Here is a 17652-nt window from a genome sequence, read left to right as displayed (position 1 = left end):
ACACGCCGGTTATTGAGACCTAACACCTGCATAACGGTAACAGGTGAACATACATCTGCACTGAGAAGGGCGAAGCCAGTACTCCCCAAGTAGAGGTTCGGCACCGGCTGGTTTTTGACGTGTTTTGGGGCGTTTTTGTGGGGCTTTCTATTTTGTACCGTTTTCTTTATGGGTTTGGCGGAAAACGGAACAAAATATAGAGCCCCACTAAAACACGTCAAAACCAGCCGGAGCCGAACCTTTGCTTGGAGAGTACGAACTTGAACCTATCTAACCACCAACCTCTGCTTGGAGAGTATACGAAACCTAGAGAACCTATCAGATAAATATTTTTGCAGTGTGTAAGCGCTTAAGCGTCCTCTGGCGGCTAAAGCAGCCACCACAGTCAGAAGAAATGACACATTATGTCGGGTGACGGCCGGGTCAATCCCTACACCTCCAGGAGTAAGAAAATTTATCTTAATTCGATCACAACCGAAGATTGAGGTCATTGGATAACAAAAACCTTGAACTGTCCCACTCTAGGGAGCTAGAAATAGAGGTTTTGCTTCTATACCACATGATCCTTTGAGGTCGGTCCTTTTAGAGACCTTTCCTGTAATTTAAGGGGCGAAGACAAACAACCATGGGATCGGTTTTCTGTGGCACAGCCTCGTATAAGGCAGCGGTTTCCCGTCCTGAATTCGACACCACCAGTGAAAGATACTTATGTTACAAACTACAGTACAGAAAGAACAGACTTGCATCTGTTGTCCAGACTTTGCTCGTTTGGCTATACCGAACACGTGGGCATATTTACATTGAATGGCAGAAGACTTGATTTACTATCTCTTATGTTTTTCGGCTACACGTTTAGCAGATATCAAGCTAGATCTAAAGAGGCACTAACGTTTTTCTCTCAGACATGACGGCATCTTCTTGAGAGAGAGCCGTCAAAGTTGAGCCGCAAAAATCATCGGTAAAATCACATGCGGGGTTATCATATGCACCAGATGCCACTAAAGAATATAAAAGTGCAATGAGTATTACTTGTGGTTTCATTAATTCTGGGACAAATTCTTATCTGGGCCTGACCGTAAAATACAGACACGCCAAAGCGGCGTGTGTTGGAGACAGAAAATTAATTCAATCTCCAAAAAGATCATATCAGTTGTTTTAGTCTAAACAGTTTGCACGGACTTAAAAGGCACGGACATTGCAGAATTCGATCAAAAACCTAACCATATTCAATAATTTTGCGTGATTACGATGATATCTAAGCGAAACTAGTCTCTAATCACAACTTTAAACGTCATAAAAAAAGTAAAAAGAATGGCAACTTTTGGATCATCCATCTACGACCGAATCACTCAATAATGCTGTGTGCTCATCCGCATCAGTGGTTAAAGCTTTTTTTTCAGTTCTGTTTTAATGAAAACACTCACGAATGATCACAAACATCTTAAGTTAAATGGTAGGGGCGTGATAAATTGTTTTTCCTGGAAGTTATTGAGGTTTAGAACTACGGAAGGTTGTAGATTTCACAAATACAGTGTCCATTTCCTACTTTCCAAGGCCCTCTAGCGACAGCTACTACACGATGACTACTATTCTGTCTTCATTTGAATAACTTATTCATACAGTGACTATCATAAGTAATCTTATAGATTGATGATATAACTCTTATTCCAAAACACGTTCCTGTATAGCAATTTCTCTTGTTTTCTAGATTTTCTTCCTTTTGTTTTCATCTAACGTGTCTAAACAATGATGTCATCGACTAGCAGACGGGAGGGTGCGGGGCCTTCCCCTGCCCGAAATAATTGAGTAAAGATGGCGGCAGTGTGTTGGACGTAAGGCGTATTTACTACCTTCTGCTGAACTTTGCTCCTTTTTACGACTCCAGGAGCCTTATTAATCGCATTGTTGTTCACGGAAGTTACTTCCTACACCAGGAGAAAGAGTCGGCAGAAGCTTGGCCGTGATCTTGGCCGATCACGAGCCTTTGGACGGGCTTGAACCACGACCAGGCTACGTTGGGTTTGTAGTGTAGTATACGAGGTAAGCTCGCTCAGTTTTGGAAAAGAAATGGGATGATTCCGTTACTTCAAGGGTCGTCATGATGGACGAGAAAGTTTTAGAGGATCTTCTGGAGTGCTCTGTGTGTCTGGGAAGGCTCACCACCAACAGTAAAGTGCTCCCGTGTCAGCACACGTTCTGTAAACGATGTCTCGAACAGATAGTCCGCTCCAAGAATGAGCTGAGGTGCCCAGAGTGTCGCATCCTAGTAACTTGTACTGTTGACGAGTTACCCTCGAATATACTCCTGGTAAGACTTCTCGATGGGATCAAGGAGAGAAGAAGAACTGCTACAGCTTCCCAAGGAGGGTCGCCGAAGAGTTCCCACAGTGGGCAAGGAGGGAAGGGGGCTTCGGGGGACGGCGGGGCGGCGTCGCAAACACAGAAGACCCCGGCGGCGGCAAGTCGCAGTTCCCCCGTCAAGGTAGGTCGCTAGGATCGCCTCCAACTTTATGTCACTTTTTTTATGTGTAGTGAAACTACAGCCACTTTCTTACCCCTCTCTCCCATTTCCCATGCTTTATACATGTGAATAAATACTAGAAGAAAGGGGTGCAGCAAGGGGTCCATTCATTGTCCCCTGACCCAGTTCATCACAAGGATAGAGCTGTTTTGCAGGGCCTTTTGTTGGTGGCACCCCCCATGATGAAGATTTATGAATATGTGTGGGGATAAATGAATGGGCCTATGAGCCTCTGACTGATTTCCAGATGGGACTGTCCAGGCTTTAGTAAAGTGAGACCATAGAGTCTTGCTGACTCACTTTTGTGTGTGTCTTGGCATGTAGCTACAAGAACCCACACCTTTCATTTGTGGGATGTGATCTTGGCACTGAGTTACAAGTAGGTCAATGCTATTTCCTGTGCTAAACCTCAACTTCCAAGAAAAGTCTTAAAGAGTAGTGTTCGGGAAACTTGAAGACGACAAGTCGGGGGAAAGGGAATGTACGAAGGCTTGATGTACATTTGTACAAGTGGTGTCTGCGAAATGTTATATGGGTGTCTTCATTGTAAAAATCACCAACTAGCCACAGTGGGGGTCAAGCCTTTTTCCCAACAAAACAGGCTGCTCCTACCGCCTACTCAACAATGGGTTCCACATGACTTGAGCATTCCTTTTTGTCTACCTAAGACCCAGGGACCCACCAAGTACCCTCCATCCTCACACATGGCTCTAAATTTAGCAGCCATGAAAGCTGAGCATGAAATCTAGAGCTACAATACTATCCCTGCTTCTCTCACATGGCTTCAGAACCAGTGGCCACAAAATGAGAATCCCAAGTCTTCTCAGACTTGTGGTGTCGTCCATGGTCAATACTGGGGGAGGGAGGGAGGATGTTTTGACTGGTCATTGACACCAAGCCCAGATGCCACCCTGAAAGTTTTCATTTCCTCTTGGAGCCCTTGAAGATTTTGATAACGTCCCTTGAGGGCCTTGACCAGATATTAGAACCTTGGAGCATCATGTAAAGGAATACTGTAGATCTTGAAATGTTTGCGATGGTTTTATTTTCGCAGTGACTTCTCAACTGCAAAAAATTCCCTATACAGTATACTACAGAATTGTTTCAACTGCAAATCTAAAACACTGCAAAAACCTCCTTCCCTCCTACCACGAAATTAAACCACTGTGAAAATAAATGAAATTACGGAGTTATCACAGTACTTTCCCAATCAGCATTGCCTTGTTCTACGATCAATGACAATCTTTTGCCGTCTGTCAGTACCTAGGGCTCCACCTGTTTGGGTTACCTTGAACTTTAGGAGACTGTGTTTTGGGTTGGCCAGAAGTTACCACTTTAGATTTCTAACTCAGACACAGCAGCTGATGATTACTGGTTCTTTACTACACTAATAGTGCTTCATGTTTTTTTCTTTCTTGGTCATTGGTAGTAATAGAACGCAAAGAGTGCATATCCTCATAGATTACATACATGTACACTATGATATACACATGTAGATTAGGTACAAGAGAAGGCTGACTCCAGCTTTAGATTTTTTCCGTCCCACTCATTTCATTGTTTAGGAGCCCATTTTGTTAACTTCCATCACTAAATCTGTGCTTACAAAAATATTTTTACACCAATTTCAGTGACATCAAGTTAGGATTTTAGTCCGTCCCCACAAGCAAATTTTTATTCTGGGACAGATGGACAGGTCCTTGAGACAGCCTGATACTGGTGATAGATTCTGTACAAACACATCTGTCATATCAGTGGATCCCACAACATGACATATGTGACAGCTCATAAATTATGACCTGCTTCTGTATGTATAATCCTCCAGTTAGGCTCAGCCTGTAATTAAAGATCCTAATCTCAATTTGAGAAGGGTACTACATGTCCTGTAAATAAGTGTGTATAGGGTTTTAGATTCTGACTGTGCTAGAGCTGGGAGATGCGTTGGCAATTACATTTTGTTTTCCGTTTTTCGGTGCCATTTGTCTTTGTGCCGTTTGTTGGCTCGAGAAGTTGTGGATGGATCTTTAAATTATGATATTTGGTATGTTAGTAGGGGTCGTGAAAACAAAGGTCAAGCTTGACATTGGGCCTCCTAGTGGCTTGCTGCAGTACTGTAGCAGAACTTTTGATATCTTGTGTTCTGGACATGCTATGGTCGTTAATTTTGAATGGAGGATAGCTCTTGTTCAAAAATACAAATAAAACTATGCATTAGGTCATTAGCTATCCAAGATGTAACAAATACGTATAGATCGCTTGCATTTACTATATTATCATTGGTAACCTAGATAAATATGGAACTTGTTTTAGAATAGAAGAAGGAATAAATTATTCCGGCCCTTTGTTTACTTACTTCTTTATGTTACATTGTTACCGGTAGTTAGAACACACCAGAATTATTGTGGTTGTATTGTTTTGTGTTTCTTTTGTTTCCAACTATAAGATGCAGTGGGTATTTTGAGCCCTGAATAGGATGGCTTTGAACTGAGCAGCCTCCCCAGTCATTACCATGGCAACCCCTGGGACACCATGTGATGGATCACTCCCAGAGAGAGTTACTGTGAATCCTAAAATGTTTGAAGTGGTTTTATTTTTCTGTCTTTGCAATGACCTCTTCATTACACCGCAAATATTTCTCCCTTGTATGACTACTGTAATGCAGAATATTGTTACAACTGCAAATTTAAAACACTGCGAAAACCTACTTTTCCCGAAATAAAACAACTGTGAATGTAAATGAATTTACAGTACCCTGGATCTCATCTGTGGGACAGACACACACATTTGGAACCCTTCCCTTGCTGTGCAGTAGACATCCGGTCAGACAGGACTAACATGAGAAGGATACACATCTGTAAGCACCAGGACCATGTGTGGTCTGTGAGTGACACTCACTCATCCAGCCAGGCCTATATACCTGAACCTATCTCACCTTGCCTCAGGCTGGCATTAGACACAACATAGCACCTCATCTACTAGCAAGGTCTGTAGCATAAGATAACAAGCCTGATAGAGGCCTGGATTGGTAAAGGTAAAGGTACAGGTGGTCCCATACTGGCCGTAGCCTTTCTGATACTGTAGGGGCAGCGGGTTGTTATCCACTGTGTCTAGGGCACGGTATTGGAAGGTGGAGCCCATCTCTTTCCTTCCACTGCATTTTACCTACCCAACTGAAGTCCTTTTTACACCTGGCTTTAGTGAGGAAAGTTGTGTAAAGTGCCTTTCGCAAGGACACAGTGTCTAGCCAGGAATCGAACCTCTGACCTCTCAATCTCGTGTCCACTGGCATAACCACCCATTCAATGCCATACCTGGATTAGACACTTCTGTAAACGGAGAGAGAATTACTTCCACCACATTGTTCAAAGGTTGGCTACCAAGGGCAGGGTACTGGGTCGATAGGAGATGATGTCATATGATTGCCCCATATATATTTGTCTATGACTTCCCCATAACAGATTGGTAGGAGGGGTGGGAGGTGGGCGGAGACCTGTCAGATGCTAAAAGATTATAAATGAAGTGGGCATGGCCAGGAGAAAAATAATACACAATCAATTACCGTTACAATTTACATATTCTCATACATACTAAACACAACAGATTGCGACTGTTGCTTTGAATAGAGGTGCATTATTGAAAGTACAGAAGCTATGCATTTAAAATTCAGTATTGTGAAAGATATTGATCTTGAGGCAGTCTAGCTATCTGAAGAACTATTCTTCCACTGGTCGTGACAGAGAAGACATATATGTTGTGTACAGTATTTACAGGTTCATTGTAACAGAAATTCGCATAGTTCTTTTATACAAGCACAATGTACAACGTCATGTACAGTGGACTAAGGACTGCAGCCTTTTCTAGCAGGGTGCTGCATGTCAGGAGAGCGACACAGTCAGGATTTGAACTCATGACATCTAGGTCCAGAGGCCAGGTCAGTAACCACTGGACTACGCACTCAAAAGTCAAAGTGCTATTTTGGACGATACACACAGTTTCTTACATGTGCACTGAAAACTTGTTTAGGAATTATGAAAAAAAAACCTCTCAAAACCCCAAAGTCGAACCCAAACAGTTCTCCCAGTTCTGTGTAAAGCACAAATGGTTTGGTCTTCCTACATTTGAGTCTTGACCCAGTTTGCACAGAAAACCTTTCCAGACCCCAACTTCACTGGGAAGGAGTTTCTGGCTCTTTCCCAAAAGTAGCCAAGAAATCGACCCATATAGATTTAACCCCAGATCCTCCTTAATTAATAAGGTAAAACCCCTTTTGGTGGTCCACTTTAACAGGGTCTACATTTCTTCTACTTGTTTTCATTGCTATTCCTCTAGCCATCACAGAGTCAGCACAGTAATACATATACCTCAATTGTCAATGGCTTCCAGTGAAAAATCCAATAGAAAAGTCATTCATATATTATGGATGAAGGTCTTAGGAGAGTGGTGCATAGGGTAGTGTAGTCAGGCCCTTCAGAAATGCAGCGAACGGCTAGAATACGAAATTAGGTTCTAGACTAGACTGCATCAAGTGGATCTCAAACATTATCCTTCACCTATAGTAACTCGATACTATTTTTGAAGTATGGTTTTCCCAATTGTTTGGTATTCTATTGATAGTCTAAAGCTACTAGATTTCTTCTCAACTGCATTTATAATATCGTAGATATATGGCAATGTAGAAATAGTGTCAAAGTTTTGCAGTGAGTTTCAAAATGTGTCTCAGTTTGCAGCATCTTCATCATGTAAATGGATCTCTCACTAGTAACTTTGTAGCTACATTTTCTACTTGACAACACGGTTGCTTGAGTAACTATTTTTGGTGTATCATATTCATGAGGTTAAGCATCTAATGAAAGAAGAAGAAAAGGGGGGAAAGTTTGACTATTTCTTATCACCTTAGTCACAGACAACTCAGGTAAGCATGGGGTTGGCCATGGTGCCACTTGAGGTTGGTATTCCCCTCTATCACAGCTAAACATCTGTTCAACTATCTCACCTCTCCCAGACCTGAATGATACCTCGGTCATAATATCGCTATACCTGCCCTTAAATGATGCCATTTTGGAGAGATGTGTTGAACTTGAAGGATTGCAAGTTGCCCTTGACAAAGTCATGATGAACTTGATGACTTTCATGCCAAAGATCATTTACCTGTTTGTGCAAGTCAATAGAAATCACTTCTTCAAGTTTTGATTAGGGATTGAATTTCAAGGTCATTGTACATGTACATTTTCTTGCCTAGACAGCAAAAGTTTGTCTTCTTTTGTTGAACTTGTTAGAACTGTATGATTTCTAGGTTGTATCATGTACGTCTTTGAAAAAAGTGCCAAAACGTTGAAAGATTAAAATTTGATGTTGAGATTGAAAATGGTCCCACACTGTTTTTTATTGACTAAAATACAAAGAAAATACTGGGTCTGATGCATGTCATTTTGTATGTTACTAAAATTCATTTGCTCACTGTAATGAATATGGAATGTTCATGGTGGTTTCTACTTGGCAGTTGAAACAATTTTTGCTGTGGAAGAGGTTACCTCCAAAACTGTGAACATTAAACCACTGCAAACATTTACAGTAACAGCATTGTTGTAGCTCTACAGAAAAAAGAAAAATGTTGAGCCCTGCGCTGCAGTTGACTTGTCCCACTACCATCTCTTGGAGATTACCATTAATAGGTAGAACAAAAGACAGCTATTTGTGTGAGTACTACAGGGACCCCTGTGGTCTGGGTCCTGAGGCTTTGGTGTGTCCTTGTTTGCAGTTGTTAGCAACCTGCTGATAACCAGGAGACACCACTAATCTGTAATATCACGGTCCTTTTCCCCTTGTTTGTATCTTGGGAGTGTTTTGACATTGTTCCTTCCTTTCTTCAGGCCCTTGTGGTGCCTAGTATTGGCACATAGGGCAGAGAGTTCCCTTGCTGTTTCAGTATCAGGGTATGTTTCTGCAGGGAGGGTTTGCTATCCCTTACCCATTAGCATGCTCGATGCACCTCCTTGAAAACGGAACCTTCATTTTTCATCCCTTCCAAAAGATGAGTGCAGCCCCAACCGAGATGCCCTTCCCAGGATTGAACCGGGGAACCAGCAGTTCAACTGTATGGCTGCTACCAGTTTTGTTCTTGATATCATAAATTATATAAACTTGCACCTTATTACATCAGGAATCCCCTTGACCATGGACTGCATTGTAGTTCATACAAATTTGTCTACCATATCTTCTAACAGATCGTGAGAGATTTGCATGTAAGATGGCCTGGATTTGCTGTACGGTCTGGTAGGAGCAGTCGTGGTGACCGCAATTCTGGCTAAACTGATTACAAGGTTCGGTAGATGGCCTCCAGCACCAGTAAGGGGAAAATAACATGGGAGGGTTGGAATTGGTTGCCTGTAGTTCAGAGAGTTGTGGAGCTAATCAGTTTGAGAGGGATAAATGAAGTAAGCAGCAGGCAGGGAATGGTGTGTCCTAAATTCAGTCGGCCACAAAAAAACCTCCTGGTATCAAACATTTGCCATTTGCCCCGCAAAAGTTGAGTTCTGTTCAAGTTGTAGGGCAGTAAAATTCTTCAAGATCTAAAGCACAAAAGGTGAATATCTGACAAGTAGAACTTAGAAGTCTATGTAGTAATTATCAAGTTATCTTATGAAAGTGGTTATTTCTGATTATAAACGATTTTTATTGACACAATAATTTGAACAAAGGTGCAGCAACTTTCATAAGGTCTTCTGTTACTAATACTAAGTAACTATACATACAAACAAACAAGTGTATACAAATGAAATAACCTACCTACAACATGTGGCAACATGACTACATGTATATGAATGAATCATCATGTTGAGTTTGATGTATGGTTTATTATTATTACCATCTACATGTATTATAGAATCTAAAGTCTAGATATTCTTTATATAAATTATGCATGCTGATTTGCAAAGATCCCAAATCCTCACTCATTGTAATTTAATTTATGGAAATTATATGGGTGCTATGCCCTGGTCTCATTTAGTAATAAAAACTCCAGTAATTAATACCGACATTCATCAAATTATCTGATCTGTCCTTTGGTTTGATGTTGTTCATTTGCATGCATGCTTTAGGCTTTTGTCATTATGATTAAGTGTCTACATTCTCCTGTATCCACAATGAATTTCTGCTGTCATCTCTGTTGCTGGGTTATACATCATGTGGTAACTGCTGATAGAAATCCATTTATTAATGGCGTTAATTGTCTGTACTGCATTCTGCCGAATATAGATCCTCCCCCCTCCCAGCGTAATGTTTTTAAGAAGATGTTTTGGTTGTCTAGAACCTCTGGCATGTCTGCATTGTTGAGCTACAAAGGTATACTGTTAGCTTGCTACTACACGACATATTAGCAAAGCACAGGAGTAGATGGTATATTTTGGGTTGACTTTGAGTTTGGTTGAGTCAGTTCAATTTTTTCGAATCAACTGTATTTGCTTTCCTAATGATGAATGAGTTTTGTGTGGAATGGAAAGATTGGGCATTACATGACTCATAAGTTTGTATTGATAAGAAGTCTTGGTGAATAAGGTATTGGTCAATTGGTGTATGCTAGTAGTTCATTCAGACCCTTGTTGTAGTGCCTATGGGCACACAGGGCAGCAAATTTCCTCTTTTTTTTACAAGGAAGGGTTGTTAGCCCTTCCCCTTAAGAAACACCTCCTTGAACACGGGACCTCCATTTTACTTCCCTTCCATAAGACATGTGCAGCCCCAACCAAGAAGTCTTGACCAAGGATTAAACCGGGGTCTCCCAGTTAACAACTAATATTGGAACCAGGATCTCAATTGTGAAGCTGCTACCAGTTGAGCTATAGGGACATCCCTGTAAGTTACCGGTAATGGTATTCAGTGGTAAAACCTTTAAGTTTCAGGGCTTATTTAGTCAGCCCCACTAATACATGCACCTTGTCTGGCTTCCACTGATTTGCATATGCAAATTTACCTGAGTGTTAGAAAAACAAGTGGTCTCTGGCTGCCTGACTGTAAAGGTCATAGGTTAAACTCCAGTAAAATCAAGTATACCAACATAAAGCTTTATAGCCAAGTGTGTATAAACTTTCCATGAGATCGTAATACATGCCCGCAAAAAAGAATACAGCCAAAGAAGAATAGAACAGGTTTGCTTATACGCAACCTGTAACTATAATATTTGATAACTCACAGCTGAACTGATTCCGAGGAGACATCTAAAACTAATCATGTGTGCACTGCAGCAGTCCAATTTGCTCTGTAAGCTCCTTACAGTCCTGAAAGGGCCGGGGGAGACAATAGATAGTCATTCCGTCCACACTAAATCTGTCCTCATCCAAAATGCATGCAAACCTATCAGTACACATCAATGGGGTAGACCATCACACCGAGACCATTAACGGAGCCCAGTGTTCTCTATCATACTGTTACTCCTACAGGGAATGGAGGGATGGTACTTAGGATTAGATAGAGTTTCATCTGCATCATTGCACAACATCCATCTTGATCTCGGCTTTCTTCTGTGTTCTCCCCATCTAGTTCTAAGAACTAATCAAAGATGCATCTAGTTTTATGGATCCTATGTAGTACATTTACATGGCTTTTGTTTGTGAATGTCTTCTATTATTTCTTGGAAGAAATCTTACATTGAATGAAGACGCTAACCATCTCATCTAAAGTTGCAAGGATTTTATAATTTAAATTTGTATGATGATATATCTGGTAATATATGTAGGTCACATGGAAATAATTTATTTTCCAAGTTCAACAAATGCTGTGGTTGACAATTTTTTATGAGAGTTGAAGAACAGTATTTTTCTGGGGATATACTTGTACAATATCACAAGGACATCAAGTGAACTCCAATGCTTCATGTTATTGTCTGCTCATCTATATTACAGTGCTATGCTATGGGGTTATACATCAAACTTATTAGTTATCACCCCTTGGGACACGGTACCATTTATCAAATAAGGATATGAATTATGATAGCAGATTTATGTAGCTAATGTATCTCTTGCCTAGGATGACTAGTATTTCTGTAGTTGTATCATGGCAGACATGTATCTTCAAACTGAATCAAAGGCTTAGGAAGGTCTGTAATGTATAAAACATGTATCCGGCTCTATGTGGTATTTGCCATGTACATAATGGACTAAATCAGCCCATAATCCCTGCTGACCCCAAGGTTTGACCTTTTGCAAGCATTAGGGACAGACCAGGAATGATTAGTGGGTGTTGATGAAACCTTTGGGGATGGAGCAAAAATGATCATGAATGGTGGATGAAACGTGTAGATTTGCTACCCTAATCAATTGTACTGGAATATCCAAATTCATCTCCCAATTTTCTTGTGTAGATGATATATGTCCTTTCTCATGGTGAGGTTCTCCTTTCTTGTTGAGTTCAATTTTTTTCCTTTACATTTTCACCCCCCCCTTTAAAATCAGTCTTGGTTTCTCCCTTATCAGTATGTTGTTTTCCATCGACCAGAAGGATACAGTAATGTAAAATTATGAAAAATGACCTCTAATTTTCCAGACCTTGGAGATTACAGATTTCATCAGAGGTTGGGTAAGGTCATGGAAATATGACTAGATGAAGAGAGTAATGAAATTATGTAATTTGTTGTGAAAAGAGTATCAATTTTTCATTTAGAAAAAAAGATTGGTGTATATGAATATTGGTTTGATATCAGAGAAAGACTTTAATTTATGAAATGCATATTTGTACCCGTGCATGCAGCTATTTGTATTACACTGACTCTTGTTCAATGAATAGCATTCAGACTTATTTCTTTTGGCAGCATTACAAAAGGATAAGATTAAAGGTATTCCCTTGGTACAAAATTTGTTTATATAAATTGTGTAGTACACAGACTCATCTCCATGCATTGTATCACCACGCTGTCGGGAGAATGTATTGTTCGTAATAATTTCTGCGAGCAATACAAGTTTTATATGAAGGTGACAAACACATAAGTGATAATTTGCAAGAATCAAGTACATGGGAATGCAATATAAAATCTTTAACAAGTTTTCTGTATGCCGGCAACTTTTGACGAGTTTGAATACAGATAAAATAGAAAAACTTGGCAACTTGGTTAGTTCTTCCTCGAGAGATGTTGCATTTGATTGACGCAGAGTTAACGTTGCTAAGATTCAGCCTTCTGATTTCTTTGCTAGGCCGTTTCCCTGCCTAAGATGTTAATACCCTAGGGGCAGTAAAACCTTAGCCCGTCTCTTATCTCTACTACACACCTGCATAGCACAGAATGGATTTCCATTGTTGGCATGGCTTAGTAGATGAACGGTGAACATCGTAGCGACTCCGTGTAATCAAGGATGGTTTCAGCTTTCATTCCTGAGTTAGAAACGCTGCAGATTATTGTGGGCATTCAGTTAGAGTGAAACAAAATGCAATAGCGTAGAGGATTATGAAAGGAGAAACTGCGTAAATGGATTGGTGAAGTTTTGAAATGTAACTCTGAAATGTTTCAGGTTTTAGCAATGTTTATGTACACTACTGTACATACAATGTATGTGTGTGGTGCTGTGTCGGTGCATTAGAAATTCTGTTCTTTTATCAAATTCCATAATGAAAGCCATGTAAATTATAAATTTACATGTAGGTGGCTAGCTCTGCAAAGAATTTCTCTTGATATTTTTGAATGAAACTCTATGCAAAGAATTTGATTGATTTGGTGTGCAATGAGTTTTGCCAATACATTTTGTAGTTTGGTCTTGCATTGAGGTTAACCATTTTGAATCAACCGGCCTAATCAATCTATCAATCAATCAATCACTGAATCAGTCAATCAGTTTGTACTGAAAGATCACTTTATTCGACTAAAAATAGCAAACCAATATACCATGGCAATAGAAAAATGATAATTAAATCCTAGAAGACTATGAGAAATTGATATGGCCCAGTGTCAAGCTTCCTCCAGGAGATATATCCCTGCATAGACCATAGATGAGGACCTTTGCTGTCTTCTAGCCACGGGCAGATGATTTTAAGGTAAGGTGACAGTGTGTTACGCTAGGGACATGCCCTGGTAGAATTGCTTTCCAGCAGAGTTCATGTTGCAAACGCATGATTTATGACCATGATGTTGTACATGTATACGCTACTGGAAAGTGGGAGCTACCTTGAGAGGGACCTTCTTCCTTATCTGTAGGGTTCCTTAGCTGTGGAAAGGATTGATTTCTTGGCAGGGTCTCTAAGGAAATACTGGAGGAGTGGATAAGAGCTGTCTGTAGATGATAGATGTTGTATGGGAATTCTACTGTGGGGTGTGAAACTACTAAGGTTTACAAGAATTCTGAACAAAAGTAGAAAAATAAGTAAAATGCCCTTGTAGGTCCACAACAAGCAGCTAGCAGGGGGCTCCAACCTATACCAATCTTCCTTACATCAAAAGCTATCTGTCACCCAGAAAATCGAAACCCTAGCGTGTCCAGGACGAAAAGGTACAAAAACTGTACTGCAGTACCATGGAAAGACGCCAGGAGGCACATATTCGACCTTGACCTTCGTCTTCCCGAGACCTACCCACATACCAAGTATAATATCATCACAATCCATCCATAGGTTTTTTAAGTTATGCTGACCCCAAATATCCGGAAACAGAAACACAAGCACAGACACTTAAAACAATACCTCAGTTTTTCAGTCCTCCTCACCTGAGGTGAAGCATGATGCTTTTTCATCTGGTCTATAGTAGTGCAATGCAGCTTTGTAAAACTTGCATTTTCAGCCATGCACATAAGCCATTTAAACCAGAATCTTGGCATGCCGATAGTAAAGTAACTTGTGACTCACGATACCAGGCCTACATGTTTTTTTTACGCTGCAAAATTGCAAGTTGTTTATATCTCTTCTGCAACTTGCAGGTTGAAGGTGGGTATATTTGAGGCTCCAGCGTATGAATCATGTATATCTTCTATACAAAATGTCTTTGATCATCACTTTTTATAACTTGAAGTTTTCTCCCAAGCCATAAAAGAAATCTGGGTCATTTATCACCCTAGCTGGATAGTGCTGGTCCAATGGTTTTGCTGACTCCCAGTTGGGGAATTCGCATGCAGAGAAACTGTCATCCATTATTGAGAATTGCCCAACTAACTAGCAACTTGGCATGCTTATGGGGTTGTTTCAGGGATGAGGTATTCATGGAATTCCACAGTTATTACATGCTAGGGCCTAGGAAAGTTAGTGTTGTGTTTCTGATAACACACTAATAAAACTTACAATTTGTATATCTTTTTTCCCTTTTTTTAGATTTTTATTTTTAGATTTTGGGTGTCTACGTAACACTGAACAGGTCGAGGTTTAGTAGTTCAGTTTATACCACTTTTGCTATTGCAACGGAAATGAGGAGAACATGTTGGAAAAAGACTCTACAAGGTTTTATCACTTGAATATCAGATCGAAAATCTAATGTCTAGCAGTTGAACTAAAAAAAAGACTAGATTTGGCAGTATTTTGCTAGGATCGGTCAGGTAACCGAAAACACAGCATCTCTTTTCCTATGCCTAAACTCCTAATGCAGTACTAGTTGTATGGTCTTGATTTTTTGGTGGCAGGTAGCTTTTGATGTAAGTATAGCTATGTGAAATGCCTTGTTTCCTGGCAAGAGCTAAAAAATAATTTCTTTTCCAAAGGATTCTAGGAATGAGGGTGTGGGGATTATCATCCATGTATAACACGCAACTCGCACGCAACTACATGTGATGCCCTGGCAAGTAATCGGACAAGAATGGGATAATGTCGGGTTTTTGTTGTCGTACATGTGAAGTCATCCAAGCTTAGACAAGGCTGATGTAATTTGCCAGACAACCAAATTACTTACAGACCCTGGGTTGAACTACTTATCATCCATTCTGTTAACACAAGAGATAAATACAGACTGATTCAAAGATACCACAGAAAGAGATATCTTCTTTCAGGTGTAATTCTGACCTGGCTAGGTCACTTTCTTGGTCTCCTAGAAGGAGGAAGATACGTCTTGTATTGAGGGAAGAGGAAAGATAGAACAGGTGGTAGTGTCGGCATACCTGGGAGATGTCTCACCTGATTTAAGGTGTTAGGTACTGATGTGGGGGGTAATCAAGCATGTTATTGACACCAGGGTGTGGTGTGGTCTGCCTCAGGCACCTGATTATGGGAACTGCAGGGGGGGGGGCATCTTCGGAATACTGTAAATGACTTTAAGTTCACTGTGAGTTAATTTCGCGGTAGAGAGAAAATAACAAGGGGAAAGGCAGTTAGAAGATGGAAAATAGCATTTTCGCAGTGGTTTTAAGTTAATACTGAAGACTAACTGAATTAAACCACTGCGAAAATTTCAACATTAACAGTACGACAGTAACAGGGGTCTTTGGAGCGGGGCTAATGTTTAAAGTGTTTAAGGCTCATATCAAAAATGCTGGAAGACATTAGTAGTACATTCAGGGCTCGTAATACCTAGCCTGTCATCCAGTCTTATTAGTTTTAGTTAGCTTCAAACGGTCGCTACCGAGATACATAACATCATAATAACATATAACAATGATATACTGTAACTGCATTTAAGTTCGCGTGGTTTTTATTTTGCGCTAAGGGGAAAATGGAGTGTTTGCGGTGGTTACTAGTATAAGTTTGCAGCAGCACTACAGTCACATACTGCTACAGTAGTGGACAAAAATGTTTGCAATGGTTTTAAGTTCGTGGTGAAATGGTTGCTGTGAAAACCGCGAACATAAAACCACCGCAAACATTTCTGCATTTACAGTACACAGGAAGATACTAAAAGTCATCATTTTTGTAGCCCTTGTCCTATGCAGCGCATTATGTATAACTACAAGCTTACTGTTCTGTACAGTCTAGCAGATAATACTCTTGTCTACTTCTGGACTTGGGGGTCATCGCAGAATCCAACACCGTTTATTCCAGTAGCTCTCTGATGGAACCATTTTCAGCACACTGCACTCAGACAATAGTGTCTGGAGCCTAGAGGGGGTTAGAAATATCATACACATTATGTCTTCTGACAGACAATGGAGTTGAAGAATGCATCTAGGTATTTCGCCTCGAAGCAACATTTTTTTATTTATGTCAGGGAACTTGTAAATGTCATAAGCTATTAGGGCAAAGAAGAGGTGAATAGGGGGTCAAAATACTTGATGCGAACCAGGCTCTCTCGCGACATGATTTATTCAAAATGTCATTCTCATTTTTCAAAGGTATGTTGGAACATAACATACATTTACATACATGTATGTACATCATCACTACATGTACTTGTAACAATACTCACCTATTGTTACAGTGAGTATGACACTGGAATTCACCCAGATAAAAAATATGCATGTACCATGACAAATTAAAGCCGAAATTATATTTTCTGCACTGACGTTTTGCTCTTTTTTGCTCAGATAGTTTCTTGTTCTAAATCCATTTACCAGTCCATATACTTGCGTTCCAAATGTAAATCTACTTTGCTAGCGCTACAATGAATATAGATTACCAGGTGTGCACTGGCATACTCCTGCCCTATTCCCCAATCCCCCAAACACTTTCCTGTACACATCAGAGCTTTGTAGCCTTGGAAAATAGTACGGTTGCATAGCCTTGCTGTAATTATGGCCTTGGTGATAGCTGCATGTGGCAATTAGAATTGGCACTTAACTCAATAGGGAGCTGATTTATGTAAGTGGTATTTATGCTATGACCTGTTTCGGAGAGACTGGATTGTTTGGTACTGCTGAAGATTTGCTGGACCACCTGTGTGCTAGGAAATACTGTAAATGCAGAAATGTTCGCATCGGTTTTGTGTACCTGGTTTTCGCTGTAAACTCTCAGATCTTAACTACGCCGCAAACTTTTTGCCCACCTATGGCTGTAGTGCTTGTTTTGTTTCAAACGCGAACTTAACACTACCCAGAACACGACATTTTCTCCCTATCGCGAAATAAAAACCATGCAATCTTAAGATTTGCATTTACACTTACCATGGCATTGACAGATCACTCTTTTTGCAAGTTTTGTTGTCGATTTTGAAGTACTGTTTGAGACTTGTTTGTGTGTGTGTGTGTGTCTATCTGCCTGGCTCTGTGTGTCTTTTATTTGTGTGTATATGTATTTGTGTCTGTGCG

At 40.3% G+C, this 17652-nt stretch overlaps 1 protein-coding gene across 3 annotated transcripts in view; it reads left to right on the top strand.

Annotated features, from left to right (window-relative positions):
• Nucleotides 1–1781: 1781 nt before the first annotated feature.
• LOC136436434 (E3 ubiquitin-protein ligase SH3RF1-like) overlaps nt 1782–17652 on the top strand; it is a 63463-nt gene continuing 47592 nt past the window's right edge. For all 3 annotated transcript variants that reach the window (XM_066430421.1, XM_066430422.1, XM_066430420.1), the window contains exon 1: nt 1782–2482. In XM_066430421.1, coding sequence (XP_066286518.1) covers nt 2099–2482 — 384 coding nt within the window. In that variant the 5' untranslated portion in view covers nt 1782–2098. The remainder of the gene's footprint in view (nt 2483–17652) is intronic.

This window comes from Branchiostoma lanceolatum, chromosome 6, assembly GCF_035083965.1.
Source record: "Branchiostoma lanceolatum isolate klBraLanc5 chromosome 6, klBraLanc5.hap2, whole genome shotgun sequence".
NCBI lineage: Eukaryota > Metazoa > Chordata > Leptocardii > Amphioxiformes > Branchiostomatidae > Branchiostoma > Branchiostoma lanceolatum.
The sequence above is the reverse complement of the archived record's forward strand: the minus strand, read 5'-3'. Positions and strand labels throughout refer to the sequence as shown.